This window comes from Notothenia coriiceps, unplaced genomic scaffold (assembly GCF_000735185.1).
Source record: "Notothenia coriiceps isolate Sejong01 unplaced genomic scaffold, NC01 NC01_scaffold00037246, whole genome shotgun sequence".
Lineage (NCBI taxonomy): Eukaryota > Metazoa > Chordata > Actinopteri > Perciformes > Nototheniidae > Notothenia > Notothenia coriiceps.
This window is the reverse complement of record NW_011369947.1, coordinates 3,092,967-3,111,636: the sequence shown is the minus strand read 5'-3', so window position 1 is coordinate 3,111,636 and position 18,670 is coordinate 3,092,967. Positions and strand designations below refer to the sequence as shown.

Sequence of the window (18,670 nt, the reverse complement as noted above, 5' to 3'; positions counted from 1 at the left end):
TCAATAAAAGTAAGATATTCAGCTTTAGGGACTGATTTTGGCTTTAAATTCTATTAAAAAAATGCAAATGCTTAAAATTCATGTTCAAATAATCTGATTAATCTCAAAAGGGTGTCTCAAATCAAATTGTCAAAGGATAGTATCAAATCAAATCTGAAGTTTTAATGATTCAATTAAAACTTTACATTGATCAAGCTGCATAAATACTCGGACCACATCACCCCTATCCTCCCGACTTCCACTGGCTGCCCATCAAACAGCGCATTGACTTTAAAATCTTCCTTTTCACTTACAAAGCCCTCAACAAGCTTCACCCCAAATTGCTCCTGTGGGGATTGTCCACAGTACTGAATGTATGTAAGTCGCTTTGGATAAAAGCGTCTAACAAATGACATGTAATGTAATTTAATGTAAAGCGCTTTGAGCACCAGGAAAAACGCTATATAATTAACATGTATTATTATGTTTGTCCTAATTTTCTACAAAAATGCTTTCAATTTGATCTAAGCCTGGCAGAATCCTCATCCTCATCCTCATCCTCTGGAGGATGCATTTTGCAGATTTTCATGATAAGATTTATCAAAACTATATTTATTGGTTTCTTAAAAGTGTGTCTTTAGACCCTCTATTTTGCCTACGTAATACAGTAAGTGTGGGGCTTATCATGATAGATACATTAAAAAGAAGCAAGATGAATTCCTCACAGTGGGATTCTTCCTCCTACCTGGCACACTCCGCTGATGCACATGTCCAAAGACTCGGTGTAGCAACGGGTCCCGTCCAGCACTTTGGGGGCCAGCTCCATCACGAGGCCCGAGCCTTTCGCTTTGCACTTGAGAGCGCAGGGGTTGTCGGGGTCATTGTACACAGGAAGCCACTCGTGGTACTGACCCTGGTACCGCACGTCTGCGTGGGCCGAACACTGCTGGGCACGGAAGTCACCGGACTCTGGAGGACAATCCTGAGGGGCAAAGAAAATGTTAAGCCAATTTCTATAATTAGTGCAAAGACTATCACAACTGTAATGCAGGAGAATAGCGATTGTTGAATGTCAAAGTAGTGATCGCTAACTGAAAGGAGAACTAGAGTGATGTTTCCCTACTTAACTTCTCACTGTCTCTCAAACAAGAGAATCATATATGACTTCATTACACCCTTCGACCATAAACCTTGGTAACCTAGTGACAGTTCCACTACTCTTATCACAATGTGCTCAGCTCATTTCATTAAGAAAAAGGCCCTTAAAAGCTTTTTGAATTTGACCAACCTACCACATTAATGCAGGTGCGATATTTGATGTTCTGCCCTTCACAGGTCCTGCAGAAGAAAGAAATGAACATGTGAGTACACAGGCTTTGGAGGTTAATGATGAAAAAAACACAATCCAAACCAGCCATCTTCTCCAACTATTGACTCTTTTTCGGAATCCTATATTGATGATGTAACAACATTTAAACAAGGGCTTTGTGATATATTTGCTAAAATGTAATTTCATTCCAATTTTGTGATGGTCGATTCACACAAGGGGGATGTTTGTGTGGGGAACAGGATGAAACAAATCCTGCAATATTGCAAATTACGATTGATTTCAAACTTGCATAGCCTACTTGAGGAAAAAAAAGAATAGGTCAAAGTCTGAAAATGAACTTCCACAAACTTTAGATATAAAGCAGGACATGTTTAAAACAGAGTCCATCGGTACTCAAAATCCAAAAATAAAATACTAAACTCTTTTCTTAGTGGTCGGTGTGGTCATCGCTTTGTAAGCCAACAGAAGTGCACACAGTAGTAGAGTAGAGTGGCGTCTGCTGAACAGATCGGAGCGGTTTGGGTCACGACAGTCCGCAGTGTCTTTACCCAAATGATGGAGCTAACCACTTATTGAAAATAAGGATTCCTTTGTGCTTTGATGCCGAGTGATGATAAACCATTGATGGTGACTATGATAGGCCTATTATCCGAGCCCCCAGTGGAAACTTATCAAAGGATTTTCTTTGGAGTTTTGGAAACTCTAGGAATTCCAGTGTCGTCGTCCTTTAGCTAATCTGGAATCATGATTGGAGGCAACATCGTGGAGTTTGGACTCACGGAGGAGCGATGGCTGGAGGATTTTGTACAATATTATTCCAGAGAGCGGAGGGAGTGAATGTGAAGTGTGTGGCATGGGCATGGCAGGAACATTAGACTCCGTTACGTATCCAGACGGTCCCCTCTGCCGAGCCAAACAGCGGGTCACGAGGCTCGGACCCAAACAAGAGCCTTTCAAAGACTCCAGAGACAGGAGAAAAGAAGAGCAATATATATATATATATATACAGTATAGGGGCAAAGGGAATAAAGTGAATTTCCCTTTTCATTTCCTCTTAATTTTGGAAGCTAAAGTGAAGGCTAAGCAGAAGTCGGGCCGGGACTGGAGATTCATCATGGCGTCATTATAGGTTAGGGAAAAAAACGACAGGAGCACATAACACATAACTCATAGACTATGGCCATGCTCTTTCCTGCCAAATATTCACAGAAGACACAACTACATCAATGAGACTGCATAGAGAGTGAAACTAGCATCTTGCGTGCCAACAACCCCATTCTTAGACAGGAACTCAAATCTATAGTAACCATGAAAAATGAATTCCCTTTAAATATTGGATATGCATTAAAGTGTTCTTGGCTCATAATGTCTATATATATGTCATCAAGTCTTCTCACTAGATTGAAAGTAATTGCAACCGGGCTCCATGACCTTCGCCATAATATTGATACACTTGAGGTGGGTGGGTACATGAATAGTTCAAAAAATAGTCCCTGTGATCAATTTGGGAAATTAAGAGCATTCAGGACATCTAGGAAGGTTAATATAAAGTTGAGAAAGATGAAAGAATAGTAGAAAAGTGAAATACTAATTTCCTTTGTCAGTACGTTTTTTGAAAAGAGCCGGAGATCATTATATTTTGAGGATGACAGATAATGGGTCTTTTGACTCCGGACATCTCATAAAGTGCATGTCAAAGTCTTCACTTATCCAGTGGAATATCTCTGAACCCACAAGATGGTTTGGAAAAATCATTCGTACAGACATTCATGGTTCCCAGACGAAATATCTACGTGACAAGCTGACTTTTTGAGATGTTTTTAGCACTCCAAAGGGTGGTCCCTTATTCTGTAAAGGACACATAATCAAGGTGCCAGGCCCAACTTAATTAGGGCAGCTAAATCAGTCATTCCCTTGGAGAAAATGCTCTTTTAACTACCACCCCCATCTAAAAACAAGACTTTATAACACAGCCTTGCCTGGCTTTGGTGAACATTCCAGTCATTTAATGCTACTGCCAGTATTTCTGCTAATCAGAGACCCAATGAAGAGTAAACACATCCTCATCTGGGTGAGAAGTTATTTTCAACACTTATATACGTATTTAACTTGTTCCCCTGCATAGGATTGTGCAGCTTTATTTCTTCATGTTGGAAGGTTTTAATGGGGTAAGTCTGCTAATAATTATTATTTTTATTATCTGTAAATCTGCTGATCGTTTTCTAGATTTCCAAAGGGAAAAATGTCTATTCCAGTTTCTCTAATTCCAAGGTGATGTCTTCAAATGTCTTATTTTGTCTTTCTGAACCAAAACATAAACACTTTAATATGATATAAAAAAGATAAAGAGATGAAATCACTATATTTGAGAGGCTGAACACAACATTATTAATACATTATCAGAATGGTTAGCAATTATTTTCCCGTTGATTTGAAAGTCAACTAATTGTTTCTGCTCTATAATAGGATACATGAATTTTTCAAACATTCAAAAAAAGCCAAAATAAAGTCAAGGCTGGCTTCAATTTGATAAACAATAAAAGACCAATATGACCAAACCACGAGCCTCGTAAAAAATATGAGCAGCGCTTTCTCTCGCCATAACACTCAATCCATATGTCCACACTCGCTTCCAATGCTGTTGTTAATAATGGAGATTGTGATCAAGTGAAGGGGGGACTAATGAGGGCCAGCAATCTGCGCTGTGCATGTGCGGTTGTCTCACTCGTTCGTTGTCTCACTCGTGCGTTTCAATATTTGGTCTTACGTGTGCGTTTCAATATTTGGTCTTACGTGTGTGTGTGTGTGTGTGTGTGTGTGTGTGTGTGTGTGTGTGTGTGTGTGTGTGTGTGTGTGTGTGTGTGTGTGTGTGTGTGTGTGTGTGTGTGTGTGTGTGTTTAAAGGTCGGGAAGTTGGAGTGGTATTGGTTTGGAGGGTGTCGCAGGCCCGTTTCCAGCCTCTCTTTCCAAAGAGTCACACACACAAGGGGCCTTGTGCTGGGCTTTTTTTAATGACGCCGTTTGATCTGCCACCCGGTCCCAGGCTACCGCTCCGGTGTTCCCACGCAAAAGCAGGGTGAGGTGGGATGAGGTGGGACGGAGGGTCCTACCATTTCCTCCCCAAAAAGAAAATACATACATTACTGCTACTGCCAAACAACACACGAGTTTGTAAACATACCCGCCGCGGACTTCTACACCACCTACATCCCACATGAGGCTCAGACCCCAAACACCTCTTAACACGTCAATTGCTTTTACAGCCAGTAGCGTTGTAAGGTGTTACTGACCAAAATAATCTGGGCAAGCAGAGAGAAATGACCGCTGCTGATATCATTAAATGAACTCCTCAAAAAGCCATTGACCTCAGTGTTTACAGAGTAGCACATGGGGGGTCTGGCACTTTCAGTTTGAGGTTTTCACAGCCTCATGCTTTTCAGCCTGGCTCCCCAGCACCAGTGCAGACAGATGGTTAAAAGCACCTTATGGCACACCTCAGATATGATCTGCATTATTTTTTTTGTCTTTGGATAGTTGTAATGTTTTACGATCTCCCCCTGAACCCCAAACACTGAAACAGGGGCGACTTTGGCAGCATTCCTGGCTACCTTTAGCGAGAGAGCAATACATTCGGGGAACTGTAAAATAGAGGAATGCAGTGAAGTCACCCCGCAGCTATTTCCCAGTCAATAAATGTGACAACATTTTTATAGGAAACATACCCTCTCATTCCCTTTTCTCCTATTTTTTCTTCCTTAAATCCACTTGTAATTGACCACTCTGTCCATTACACTTTGCCTCAAGCTTTAATCTCGAAGTGCTCAGTGAGCTTGAAGCCTAACTAACCGGGCGACTTTAGCACCAGGATGAAAGGACAAAAAGGTCCAAAGTGCAAGTTCAAGTTCGTACCCAGACTTTAAAAGCAGAGATGATGAGCAGTGGGAATCAAACCAACATGGGTTCCCAAACTCTATCACAGTAAAGTTATTAAAAGTGACATGCACTTTGGAAAGATACATTGATTGTTACTGTAGGCTTTGATTTACAATTTTCATTACTGAAAATCATATCCCCATTGTCACTGATGATGAATTCAAGATTAATTCTCACATGGCCATCTAGACAGCACTAGGAGGTGGATGGGCAAGTGATCTCAGTTGACCCCTCAGGGCTATTTAACCGTCACATTACAGTCATATGTATTGTGAGCACTCTCACTGCAGCCCATGGGAATGGAGTGAGATTTACTCAAACTATTAGGGACGCTGTCTGGATTTATTTGGCAGAACGGCCCTGAGCAAAAAGAACCCCCCCACACTCTCCTCCTTTCCCTCTCTCGAAATCTTAAAGCTGTGATATGGCACTTTAATGGAAACCAGTCCAACCCCAGTCAGGACTTAGCTCTTTATAAAAGGGAGATTACCTCGGATAGTGTTTTAACACACACTTACAAATCGTCGCATTTACTTAAGGTATGCTTTCCTCTAAGTACGAAGGGTCCACAGGACTCCAAAAAAGGAATACCAATTATTTTCTAGAGGCTGTTTTTAATCAATTTATCATATTTAGTTATGCATTTAACAAATAATTAAGAAAGACATAGTTCAAATGTGTAAGTAGAGTACATGCTTCCTAAGCTAACGTTGTATATGCTCACTTCACACTCATAACAACAGCCTACAGACATAAATAAACCAGCGACTGTATTCGCCATGACACAGTCTGTAGTTTGTACTTGTTTAACTTCTGTACAGTTTCTGAAAAGATATGAGGCGCTGTGATCTCTGTGTGCTAACTTCTAACAGCTAATGGCTGATGTTTTCTGGTTGAACGTCAGTGACGGCAGGCTGAGATCCTCACCTCTGATTGGCTTCCGCGAGAATGCGTCACGTGAATTTGACGCTCGAGTTGAAAAAATTGAACTCTCGCGTTTGACGCGGCCCCCTTCAATCGCCTCAATCGCGTGATTCGTGCCGCGTCCACCGCTTCATGCGCGCCGTCGGAGCGAATTCGCGTCTGATCGTGTCTCTGCAATGTAATCGCGCCGCCCCCAAACGTCGCATCGCGTCCGGTGTGAACGCAGCATTACAGTACATTAGCCCCAACTCTGATGAGTGATCAAAACAGATGTTGCTTTTGATTGGTTTAACTAGCAAGAAGTTTACATTTAGTTAATGCACTTTTGTTTCATTAGTTAAAAATCATTACCTTAAATTCCATTCTTGTACCACATTAGGTGTGATTTTGAGGTAGATATTATGATTACAAATGTTGCATGAGTATCACCAATGGTGTTGCTTGAAGATTCTCTCCGACCAATCTAAGGTCTTAACCTTGATTAAGGTGGCACCAACAAAGACACCAGGTACCCTCTACAACATTTGCTCAAATAAAACCCAAAATGGCAAGTAGACTATGCTGTGGAAACACCCCTGTATGTAGAGTATGTGTGAGACTTACTTGGAACTGAGGCATCTTCTGAGGGAGTATGAGGCGCCTCCTCCACAGGTCCGGGAGCATTCACTCCATGAACCCCAGGCGTCCCACAGAGTGTCTCTGTCCTCCTCGGATCGCGCCGTCCTTGAGCTCTACAGGCAGAAGAGAAGGAGGAAGTGATGAGTTACCCATGAGAGATCTGTCATAGAAACCATTGAGCAGTTACCATTTAGCATTCTCACTTTTATCACCACATCCATTCAAACCAATGCAATGTTGTCTTTTATATTGTTTATCATCATCTCTGCAAGTCCCAACCAAACTGATTATTTCGTATCCCTCTTTTGAGATACAATATGTGGCTTCCTTGGTTTAATCAGGACACACAGAAAAGTCAGAGCTGCTATCCTGAATTAAAGTCCATGAGCTGCTGAAAAAGAAACACAAGTGCATGTGACAGGATGAGCAAGAGTGCAAGAGGAAGTAATCAAAAGCGCTCAACTTTTCCCCTTTTGAATATCTCAAATGTCATTCTTCAGATTATGAAAAGTTAGTCCTCTCTTTAACTTCGGGCCTCGCTTGTGTGTCTCTCTGCTAATTGCATTGTGCTGTATTTGGCAGCAGAGGTACTGTAGGGCTATTACTGCAGGATCCAAAGTCAATATTATGAGAAGATGAATCCTGTGACTGCAAGGACAATGTGGATCTCAGATGAAGAGAAAAAGCCAAGAAATAAAAGATCCTCTCCACCCTATCTTAAAATATTTGTACTACTCTTTGCTTTTCAAGGCCTTTTTGTATTTCCAGATTAGATTTGACACCTTGTGCTAAAGAAGGTGTTTATTTGTAAGGCTGGCACTGTCATCTGATGCGGATCACCTACTGCTTCACATGAGTTACGTTTCTTTGTCTTGGCTGTGCTCAGCAGCAGAGCTCTTCTCAATGCCCTTTGCAGGTCTGACTGAATGAAGTCAGAGCGCTACGTTACAGATTCAGATGGAGTGAAAAGGAAAATATATTGCTTCTGCGATCTAGAACAAGGGCAGCTTAGCTCCGTGGAGGTATTCCACTCAAAGCTGCCAAAATAGCTGGTTCTATACCTGTTAAATGGATGAAAACCTGGAAAATGAAAGAAAAGACTTGGAACCAAGACTGGGACAAATCATCCACCTTCCATGGCAGCAGGAATGTGGTTTCAAAGACGTGAGGTGCAAACACATTCAATAAAATAATCTGCCATTCAACAGAGGCTTTAAGGCTTTGAAAAGGAATAGATGAGTCCAAGAGAAAATTATCATTTTGTACAATAACCTGAACACTTAGGCAGTCATTATAGTGTAGGTGAACCATGAAAGATTATTTTAAGTTTTCAAAAAGGCAGCTTTTGTGTGCTATATACATAGCACGGGATCTGTACACCAGTTTGTCCAGCAGTTTTTGAAAGTGACCTAAAAATACAAAGCCCTGCAGATTAGGAATGAAATGTGGTGCACAACAAGCCCTACTACTCTAAACACACTGAATAAGCCAGAGAACATTATGTGTAACTAGGGGTGCACCGAATGGGAAATTCTTGGCCGAAACCGATACCGAAAATAGGAAACAGTTGGCCGAAAACCGAATGCCGAAAGGCCGAAACAAAATTATTTATCGTGACAGGCCTATATATAACGTATACATTTTTTTACCAATGTTGTTCAGCTACCTGATTGTGGAAAAAGACATGATTAAAACTTAAGTTAAGTTCAAAACTTAACTTAAGTTCAATAATAATCACTATTATGGGTCCATAAAACATTTATTGAGCACTTTTGAATGCATTCAGTACATTAATTCCAAGTCAAGTGCATTTTCTTTTCTCTGTAGGATAACTACAACAAAGTGCATTCAGAACAAAGCCAAGGTGCTTTAAACCTGCATAAACATCTAGGCCAGTAGGCCTACAACAAAATAGTGTAAATAAAGACTAACAGCCAGGCCTTCAACAACAACAAATGCACCTATAAGTTTAGTAACCTAACGTGTTGTTGTGATGACGTAATCAAAACGCGGCGACAAGCACGGCGCGCGACCATGCTCGCGGCTGGCTCAGAGCCAACATGTCTGCCGCTTGGAGATATTTCAAAATATCAGAGAGAGAGGCGCGGATTGCGATTTGTAAAACGTGTTCAGCTGACATTTCTCGAGGGGGTGTAACTGCAAAGACTTTCACCACTTCGGGATTACTCCACCACTTGAAATCAAAACACCCGGACAAATACGCGGAGTATGATCAACGTAACCCTGTTCTCTGACATTCGGTGATATTTTTTCGTGATATTTTTTCGCCGAAAGGGCCTTTTTAACCATTTTCGGCCGAGAATTTTCGGTGGCCGAATATTCGGTGCATCCCTATGCGTAACACCTGCCCTCAAAAAGATTTATGCCCACTGAGCTGACAAATAGTTTACAGTGAATGTCCAGCCTTGCGTTTGAGATACAAAGCCTTGGGATTTTAGAAGAAAAACTCAGGATACGCTGAGTTATTTTGACGTCTTTGGCCCCTTTTTCCCCCAACAGCATGGCATTGTGCTTGGTCTACAAAGATGAATGGATTTCAGGGGAAAGCAGAATCGAGGTAATAATACTGCCTCGATTATTTTCTTTGGGTCACGGTAGCAAAAACTCCCATGCTGTAAGCTACGGAGCGAGGGTGGTGGGTTCACGTTATTAAAAGTGCGTGGGGACTGATATAAATGGCTGTCAGTGCTGATGACGCCTGAGGAACAGCAGAGGGGAACGGAGAGACCTAAACACGCCGCCAATGGAGCATGCAGCCAAACGCATCGTCTCTACTTTCTGCACGGGCCAACTATTCTCGTGTTTGGATCCACGGTAAATAAACACAGGCAGTGCTCTGGGCAGCCGCTTAACACACCACCTTAATTCTCCTTTGAAAAGCAATCAGTGAATTTTGACCTCATTTACGGCTGGGAGCTGTGTGTTGCAAAGCCAAGAGGGCCAGAGGCAAAACAAGGCTGGTGAAGACAGAGGAGGGGACGGAGGGATGGAGATGTGGAGGTTGCTTGGCTGACGGTGCTGCTATTGTTCTCAATAAAAAAGGCGGAGGAACACAAGGCTCACGGCAGTCCTGCTGGGATTTGGATCCAATTATCAAAAGGCTCGGGTATCGACTTGGAGCCTTCCTAACCTCTTTTGCTCTGGGGTTTTATTTGCACTGTAACACTAGCATTTACACAACAAAGCAGTGAAATGTAAACACATTTGTTCTCTGGCTCTTTAACTTGGAGAAAAACAGCAAACATGTGACCACAAAAGGCCCCTGTGGCTGTCAGGCATCCAAAGTGGAAGAGAGGAAATGAGCACATGATAAAAAAGGCCAGTGATCCCCATATTATGTTATTCTGATGGACAGATTCTATTTAAGTCACCTGTCAGCAGCTGAGACTAAGGACATTTTCCTTGAAGATGGAAAACTCCTCGGCAGGGGAAAGAAACCAGACTCTGGAGCCTTTTTTCGCAGACTGTGTCAATATACACACGATGGCCTTTTCAGTCGGAAAGACATACGATATTTTGCACATCTGCTGAATCCCTTGTCGTCTGCTCCACGCAGCACGCCACTGTACTCACCGTCGAGCAAGGCACTCACTGCAATGTAACGGGGAGTGCTAACAAACACATGACAAGTCTTCTTTTGTGACTTAACAACAAAGGAGGCATCGGGACGTTTGAGCCAAACTCAATAACACAAGTCAGCTCACACTAACTGCCTTGTTAGAGCTGAAATGACTCCACCATCTGAAGAGTGCATTTCTACTGCATAAATCACTTAATCCAAAAATACATGCAGACACACTCCTACACAGGAAAAGCAATCTATTGGAACCCACGTGACAAGTATTTAAATGAATACATTGAATATAAAAGACAATGTTTTTTTGTTGGATAAAGATTGAGGAAAATATGAAACGTTACAGTACCAGGATGAGAAGAGCTGTCACCAGTAGCTTGCAAGATACAACATGTCGCTCCATGCCTCCCAGAGTGTGTGAGTCACCCTCCCCGGCTCTGAGTGAGTGTGTGTGATGCTCGGCTCTCCAGGTCACTCTGAGTCGCGTCTGTCTGCCTGCCGGCTCCTCTCTGACTCGCTCCCCTTCTTCCTCAGGAGTAAGGGGAGGGGAGGAGGGCTGGGAGTGTATGTGTGTGTGTGTGTGTATGTTTGTGTGAATGTGGGGGGAGTAATCGGACAGGATCCGAGCCCCACGAGTCCTTCAGGTCTGGTACACTAGCCAATCAATAAATGTGCCTCAGTCAAGCATGCTAGTTCAAACAAGGAACAGGGCCAGCTGCAACCTCACACGTGTGTGTGTGTGTGTGTGTGTGTGTGTGTGTGTGTGTGTGTGTCAGTCAGAGAGTAGGAATAATGGTTGACAGACAACAATTGTAAACCAATTTTCTTTCCTCCTTTGATTCTTTCAATTTCTTCTTCTAAAATCTCAAATGTCTGCCTCTTACACTCCACTTTTCTCCTCATTTTATTTAGCCCATGCTGCCGTTTTTCATTTCTTTTTAGCTCTAGACAGCTTTGCTCAGTCTACTGCCAGCACTGTGTTTTGGAAATGTCAAAAATTCTCAGTTGTACGGAGCAAGAGAATCTACTAGCATGTTTTGGATTTTGGTTTGACAGCGTTGTTTTTATGAATATGTTGAAAAAAAACTGAAATGTCCATGCATGCACAGATATGCCGACTCCAAAACATCTTAACAAAAGGAGCACATGATTTCATGTCCGGCTCCTGACTGTGTTTGGTTTACAAAGAGTTACATGTGAGATCCCCATGTAAAATCAGATGACATAGTCCAGTCACTGAAGCTATCAGAATAGACCTCTCAGCCATGGAGACTTTTTTTTGGATTTCTTTATGAGCTAAAGGTCTACTTCAATAGAGCCTTTCATAACATCTGGCAGCTTAAGCTAGGGAACATTTGCACTGTGGAGGTGGGGAACAAGCCAGGTGTCCCCTGGAGGGACAATACCTCTGGTTATAGAGAAAAACAACCGGCGAGATGGACAGCTCTTGGCGCAGAGGGAATATACTATTCACTGAGTGACTTTCCAGTTATAACTTCCTGAAATGGCAAGAGACAAAAAGTGAAAAGAAGTCAAGGTCGGTGCCAACCCACTGGTGCCCCTTCATGTGACTTACAAGGTAGCAGGCTATCATTCAGGAATCCAGCCCTCGCTTTCCAAAGACAATAAAAAACCCTGTGCCCTTCAAATCAAGACTTCAAATCCAAGCTCCCAATCAAACACCAAATCAAAAACCACATGATTGCTATCAATTAAGGCTACGAGGAATGTGCCGCACTACAGAGCAAATAGTCAGCAACCCTAATCACAACACTAGAGCGGATGTCTCGATTAACCAGCTCACACACACACACGTTTTATACTTGAGAAATACACAACAAACCATTCTTAACCTGCTGCTGGAGGTATGGGAATTAGGTGGTTTGACTTGAAGGAGACTACATACTGGGGAACTATCCACATCCAACATCCAACTGGTGTATTTCGTAGTGCCAGCAGGAGGGATGAGGACTTGCACGTTTTGACAGAAATGATACCCCCTCATATTTGCTAACATATGACTACAGAAAATAAACCGTGGCATCGGGGATGTGCCCAGAGTTTAAAACCAAACAACCGAGGAGGAAATTAAAGTGTTTGACTGACACCCACTTGGAGCCAGCTCTCTACCACAACATTACTTGAGGTGTCTCCTCACAGTTTAAACAATAATCTGTGAAGACGATGAGGTGAGAAAAAACAATATGGTGCATTGTTATTTCACACAAAGGCAGGCTTGGGTATTAGGTTGCATGAGGGGAAGCATGCAAGTGGTTAAGGAGATTAGAGAGAGCTGATTGCTTGAAGACAGAACTCTCAACCACTATTTTTGTAGATTCGGGGCATCATTTCAATCGGTTATGATAACATCGTACTCCCTGAAGCAATTATTGAGATCCGGGAACACGGCAAAATCACTTCAGCAAAGTTCACAGGGAAGGATAGAGGAGCAGGAACATCAGTTATGCTTTGAATGATCAAAACTAATTTAAGTAAGTGCAAAATAATAATCCCTCATTGCACAGAAGACTCTCAAATTGTAAGTAGATGTACTTAATGTAAACTCCACCACTGGTTGTAAATCCTTGTACATAGAAATAAGTTCAAATGTCTTTAATTTCTTTAGATAATGTTGGAAAAACCAACCAATTTACCCTGCAAGATTCCAACCATACATACCAACTTCTTGCTTCTCACTCTTCGTAGGGTAAAATGACTAGGAAAGCTCTCTCTTGAGCAATATAACATATAAATGTTAACCGGCAATGTTTTCAGGTCTTGTAAAAAGGTCACTAAGTAGGCTTTCCAAGCAGCAGAGGTTTTACAGATCCTTCCCATCACTCCTCTGTGGAGGAATAAGGGGTCAAATTAAGAGATTGCCATATTACGGGGGAATGACCTGAGTTAACAGGCCCAGAGTTCTCAGTAAGAGAGACAAATGAAGCTAAAGTTACCAAGGACTGACTCTAAGTTACACTCAAGAGCCCAAACCATTGACTCCCACAAGGGGACTTAAATGGCTCAGGCGGGATAAATGGTAGCCTCCCATCAACCAACCCCCCCCACCCCCAGCACGCCGTATGTGCTCCAGGCAAGATTTACACCAATGCCATTGTCTGAAAAGTTTTCTGGGCCACGGTATAAAATGTTTTACCAGGACAGTGATTTTACGACATGCAGCTGAAAACCAACCACACTTCACCAACCCCCCCAAAGAGTATTAAAATTAAGATGTAATCAGTTTAATCCAATTCAAGCCAGATGGGAGGTGAGCTGAAAAACAGCAACTGAGAGAAATCAGTAGTACAGTGCTTTCAAACACTCCCACAATATGTTCTTTATTCTTTGTAGTCTGTAATGATTAGCTTCAAAGTTTATTTTCTTCCCATGAACTACTTGAGTATTTACGATTATTATATGGAAGGGGGGGTCGATTAAAATTCTGCAATATTTGGTTTCAGTATTTGTTGGTAATCTGAAGATGACAGATTTACAGAGCCATATAACATCTTTTGAGGATACTGTATCACGGTCGACGGGGGAGGATGAACAGCGCTGCGAGCAAGGCCGTTTTAGAGATAAATAATGGGCTCGGGGGAGATACAAACGCCAAGTCGGCCTTTAACGGACCCATCTCTGCTGGCTCACAGTCCAGGAGACCTTCTGACTGCAACTCCCTGCAGCTCCGCGGAGGAAGACATTTGTTCTGCCTGGATATTGGTCCCAGAACTTTATACGGCATGAATGAAAACAAAGTGATTTGTTTCTCAGGATAGCAGCTGCGTTGCACAGACTTGGGAACATCTGGTGACGTTGTCTTGGAAGTCTCAACAAAGGTAGATTCAATGTTAAAATGTATTTTACATCTGCTATTTAAACAGGACAAAGATATACAGCGAGGTTACCAATGGCATTAGTATGCTGAAATCGGTGGTGATAAGTTCATGCTAAAAAAGGCATGCTAACTTACGAGCGGAGAACACATCAGAAATGTACTCTAGAAATAAAATCATTAACTGCAGTCTTCATAGTGACATTTTTGAATAAGCCAGAAACCATGATCTGATCCCACCTGAGCGAGCCTCTAAAACTCCCACAGCGCAGAGGACGAATGGGCCACATAATTAAAGAATGAGCAGTGACATTTACTGCTTCCTGAAACTGCGTTCATACGTTCCCAGCACCAAGCTTTTCCCATTAGCACATTCAGGAGAGCTCGTATGTTTTTAGCAGCTTTTCTGATGATCTCCATCAGGGTCCCTCTACACCAACAATCCCCTCGAATGAATCTCTCTTTAACCCAATCGCGGCCACTGTGGCGTTTTAAAGAGAGCATGACAGGAGGGGATGGGTATAAATTAGCTATGTAAAGCTGCCGGAGGTTACACTGGCCTACCAAGGTGGGCTGGAGGAACGCTCAGCATCACGGCTTATTTATAGACTCCCTGCCAGCATCAAGCTTGACTGATCACCTGTGCTTCAGAATGGAGACCATATTGCCATATCATCTGGATGTTATAGCTTTTAGTCTGAAAACTGAGTTCGATACACCATTTAAATGTAAAGCATCTGAATATGAATGTGTTAAATGAACTTGTAGGTAGGTAATGATGAACCCACAGAGAACTAGGGCACTCACAGTGCACAGACATCAGCAATGGACAAATGCAACATATGCAATATTTTGGAAAGTGAACAATTATTAATGTATCCCCTGATTCTGACCGGCTCCAAAATGTATGTGGTTTCCCTTTCAACGAGTTTCATGAAAATAAGGCCAGTTCTTGTTCTGTAATCCTGGTAAGAATTTGAATTTAATAAATTGTTTTAACTTATTAGTTTACGAATTATAATTATTGTTTATTTATGTAGGCTTTATGTTTTTACTTTTATTTTAAATACGTATAATAGTTTTTTTAAATATTATTATTATATTGCTACGAGTTCATCTATTTAAACTGCCGGTAAAAAAAACAAGTGTTGTACAAGTAAGTAAATAAAAAGTTTAAAAAAAGACAAACTCTGTATTACAGACACATTTCAAATACAAAACTTCCTTGGCGAAGGTAATAAAACAACATGAAGAAAAAGTCCAATAAAAAACTGAAATTAATTTCCCATAGGTACCACTGCTGAATGAACATCCTCTGCATGTCCTCTCTCTCCTGGTCCTGTGAAACTGAACAGAAGACACCAGCGCTGCATCTGGGCCAGTTCACATTCAACACCCAGCCTGGCCTTGTCATCCCTCTCCCCCCCAACGCCTTCCTGTCTGAGTGATTCATTTGTTTTGGTTCCTTCGTTCATTTTAAAATAAATTATCCTTAAATATGGTCTTGAACTTTACTTCCAGATAATGCTACAACATGTCAGTGGAAGCAGCTGTAACATGTGGGTCTTCTTTAATCAGTGAGCATTAGTAATGAACAGGTTGTTCTGTTTTATCTTGTAGTCAAAAGAACAAAAATAGCTTTTCTTAGAGTGCTTATTTTATCCCATGTCGATTTTCCAGATTGAAGACGCCTCGGGAACAAGAGACATTCATATTTCACCCATTACAGACGTATTTGTCCCACTAATACATTTGGATTCTTCAGATGTTTACAGGGACTTAAACTTGTCACGTGTCATATCTACCCTTTTGTGGGGGTGAAAAAGTTCCACCACTGCGATGACAATCAAAGTTTGGATTCTGACCAAATCCTTTCTCTTAACACATCTAGACAGCTCTCTGGCTCACATGGACAGGATTTTATGTCAGTTGAAAAGTTTGATAACTTAATCCCCATCTTAAAAGTAAGACCAAGTTTGCCTTACTCAAAAGGTAGTAAGATTGGGTTTCTGGGACTTTTAAGAAGTACAAACCCTGCTCAGCTTCTTAAGGGAAACATTGTGTTATGAAGAAGAAATATTTCAAAGGCTTGCGGTAATCAACGCTGTGAAACCAAAGATTTTTTGGCTGCAATAGGCTCCATCAGGACTGCAGAACTGTAAATATGACATGCACAGTCATGTCAGGATCCATATATATTAAGTCGGAGAAACTGGAAAAATGATAAAATGGAAAACCCAGTTAAAAACATGGAAAATGTTGATAGGATTTTCTAAATGCAAACAGCTAATTTGTGTTAATTTCACAATGCCAGGAGACATAGAACCTACATCCAGACTAATTACTGCCTGTATGTAATGACAGCTCAGAGAAACAAAGTTCAAAGCAGCAAAACAGGTCTTCTTGAAGTGCGGACATGAAACAGGCTCTCTTGTTAACCTCTTTCGTAATTGCAAAACGAGACACAATAGTTCAACAGTAATTTTTCAAGCAGAGACACCAAGCAGCGACTCCAAATAAAAAAGGCACCTGGTTTTTCTCAGCAGCTTATTATTCATGATGTGCGAGTGTGGAGTATTTACACTTGAAGAGAGTTGAAGCGCTTGTAGCCGCAAGAAGACGTGTCTGATCTCCTGAATGTGCTGCACACGGCTAAGGTTTCAGTTTTAACCTCCCAATTGAGCCACATCGGTAACATGTGTTCTTCATTGTCGAAAATGTATTGTGTGTTGTCTTTGGCTCGGGGAGCATCAGAGAAAGTGATAGTAATATGATGAAGGTGGTCAAAGGAGGCTTTAACCCTTGGAGTGTCCTCTGAAATCTGACATTTTTCACTTGGTTTTAAAAAATGATGTAATAACACGCAGAGCGAAGTGTGTACTTCAGTTCCTTCTTACGACCTGCGCCTCACCCACAAATATGGAAACAATTAAAGAGAATAGATGACACCTCCAGCACATTGTTCCAACTCCCTGAGAAATACATAAACTCACCAAATCTTTTATACGCATGCTATGAGGTTTTCAGCAAAACCACTTCTGAAGCGATTGCTCCTTTCCTGATGAAGGCAGAAACATGTTGGCTTCTATCATTATTGTGCAAATGTGGACGAAGCAGTGTATAAATCGGACAAAAACTTGCTTTGTTGACCATACCAATCACTGCCTGTCAGAAAAATGTATGTGAAACTTAAAGTTCCCACACTGAATGTGACAGTGAAGTAACGCTGTTCTCACAATCATTCTGACCAAAGTAATTTCCCATGTAGGGTATTTTACCGCTTAAAATCTCACTAAAACACACTGGAATCACTTAACCTTACATGTCTTACCAACATAGATGCTTTGAAATGATTTCTGAACATTATTTGAACAGCTCAACATCGTCACAAAGATTGAGGCATGACGTCACTCCTCTCGGTCCATAACTTGCCATGGTGCTGGGGGTGCCGACAGCTTTTTTAAGCAGCCACACTTCAACACATCGACTGGGCTTTGTCTTGCAGCAGCCACATTCACACAGAGGAAACTAACTATCCACAATGCAATCAAGCATTCCTCACACATGTGCTTCTGTAATCAGCTGACAAACACATGGAAGATGCAAAAAAACAGGATGATGACATTAATCCATTATAATGTGTGAAATGATATCATAAACGGATCAATTCATCAGGCTGATTCCACTCAAATGTGAATGAGATGATACTGATAGAGTGGAAAAAGAGCACATGTAGTGACTCATACACACTTCCTTGTCATCTGCATTTTCTCTCTTTTTTAAACTGTCACTCCATCAAGTCTTCGTTTCTCTTTCCATCCATCTTGTGTAAAATTTACCGGATAGCATTTCAGCTCGAAACCCATTGAGTAGATCTATATGGAAAAGAGCTCTCACACGCACGTCTTCCTACCATCCGTTTCCAAAACCAATGGTGTATCAAATACAGAGCACTCATTATTAGGTCAATAAGGAAATATGGCCCACAGGACACATATTATGGTTTTTCACCAAAGCCTCAAGATAAACACCATTAGAAAAAAAAATGACCTATCTCTCCAAATGTTCCCTCTGACAGCAAAGGAGACCTTTATGACCACTGGAAAAAAACAAGGCTGTTGTAAAAAGGCAATGCCAAGTTTCAAGAAACCCTGAATCCAGGAAGTGTGACCACAAGATAATGGCAAATGAGAATATCTGACATCACTGCTCCGTATATAACCGGAGGCGAAGCAGGAGCGGCACCCGCGCCAACTGAAGAGGAGGATCAATGTTGCCAAGGGAAAGCTTTACTAAGCAGTAGCACAGCCTAATATTTCGATACAGTGGGGCAAAAAAGTATTTAGTCAGCCACCAATTGTGCAAGTTCTCCCACTTAAAAAGATGAGAGGCCTGTAATTTTTATCCTAGGTATACCTCAACTATGAGAGACAAAATGAGAAAAGAAAAAAAAAATCCAG

At 41.6% G+C, this 18,670-nt stretch overlaps 1 protein-coding gene across 2 annotated transcripts in view; it reads right to left on the bottom strand.

Moving 5' to 3' along the window:
* The window catches only part of adamtsl3 (ADAMTS-like 3), a 43,108-nt gene extending 32,190 nt beyond the window's left edge, over positions 1-10,918 (bottom strand). Inside the window, exons 1-4 of one of the 2 annotated variants that reach the window (XM_010794573.1) lie at positions 10,728-10,918; positions 6,769-6,896; positions 1,272-1,317; positions 725-961 (exon numbers count right to left, since the gene is read on the bottom strand). In XM_010794573.1, the coding sequence (XP_010792875.1) occupies positions 725-961; positions 1,272-1,317; positions 6,769-6,896; positions 10,728-10,781 (465 nt within the window). In that variant the 5' untranslated portion in view covers positions 10,782-10,918. The remainder of the gene's footprint in view (positions 1-724; positions 962-1,271; positions 1,318-6,768; positions 6,897-10,727) is intronic. The other variant, XM_010794571.1, reaches the window with a different exon arrangement.
* Between the last annotated feature and the right edge of the window lie 7,752 nt (positions 10,919-18,670).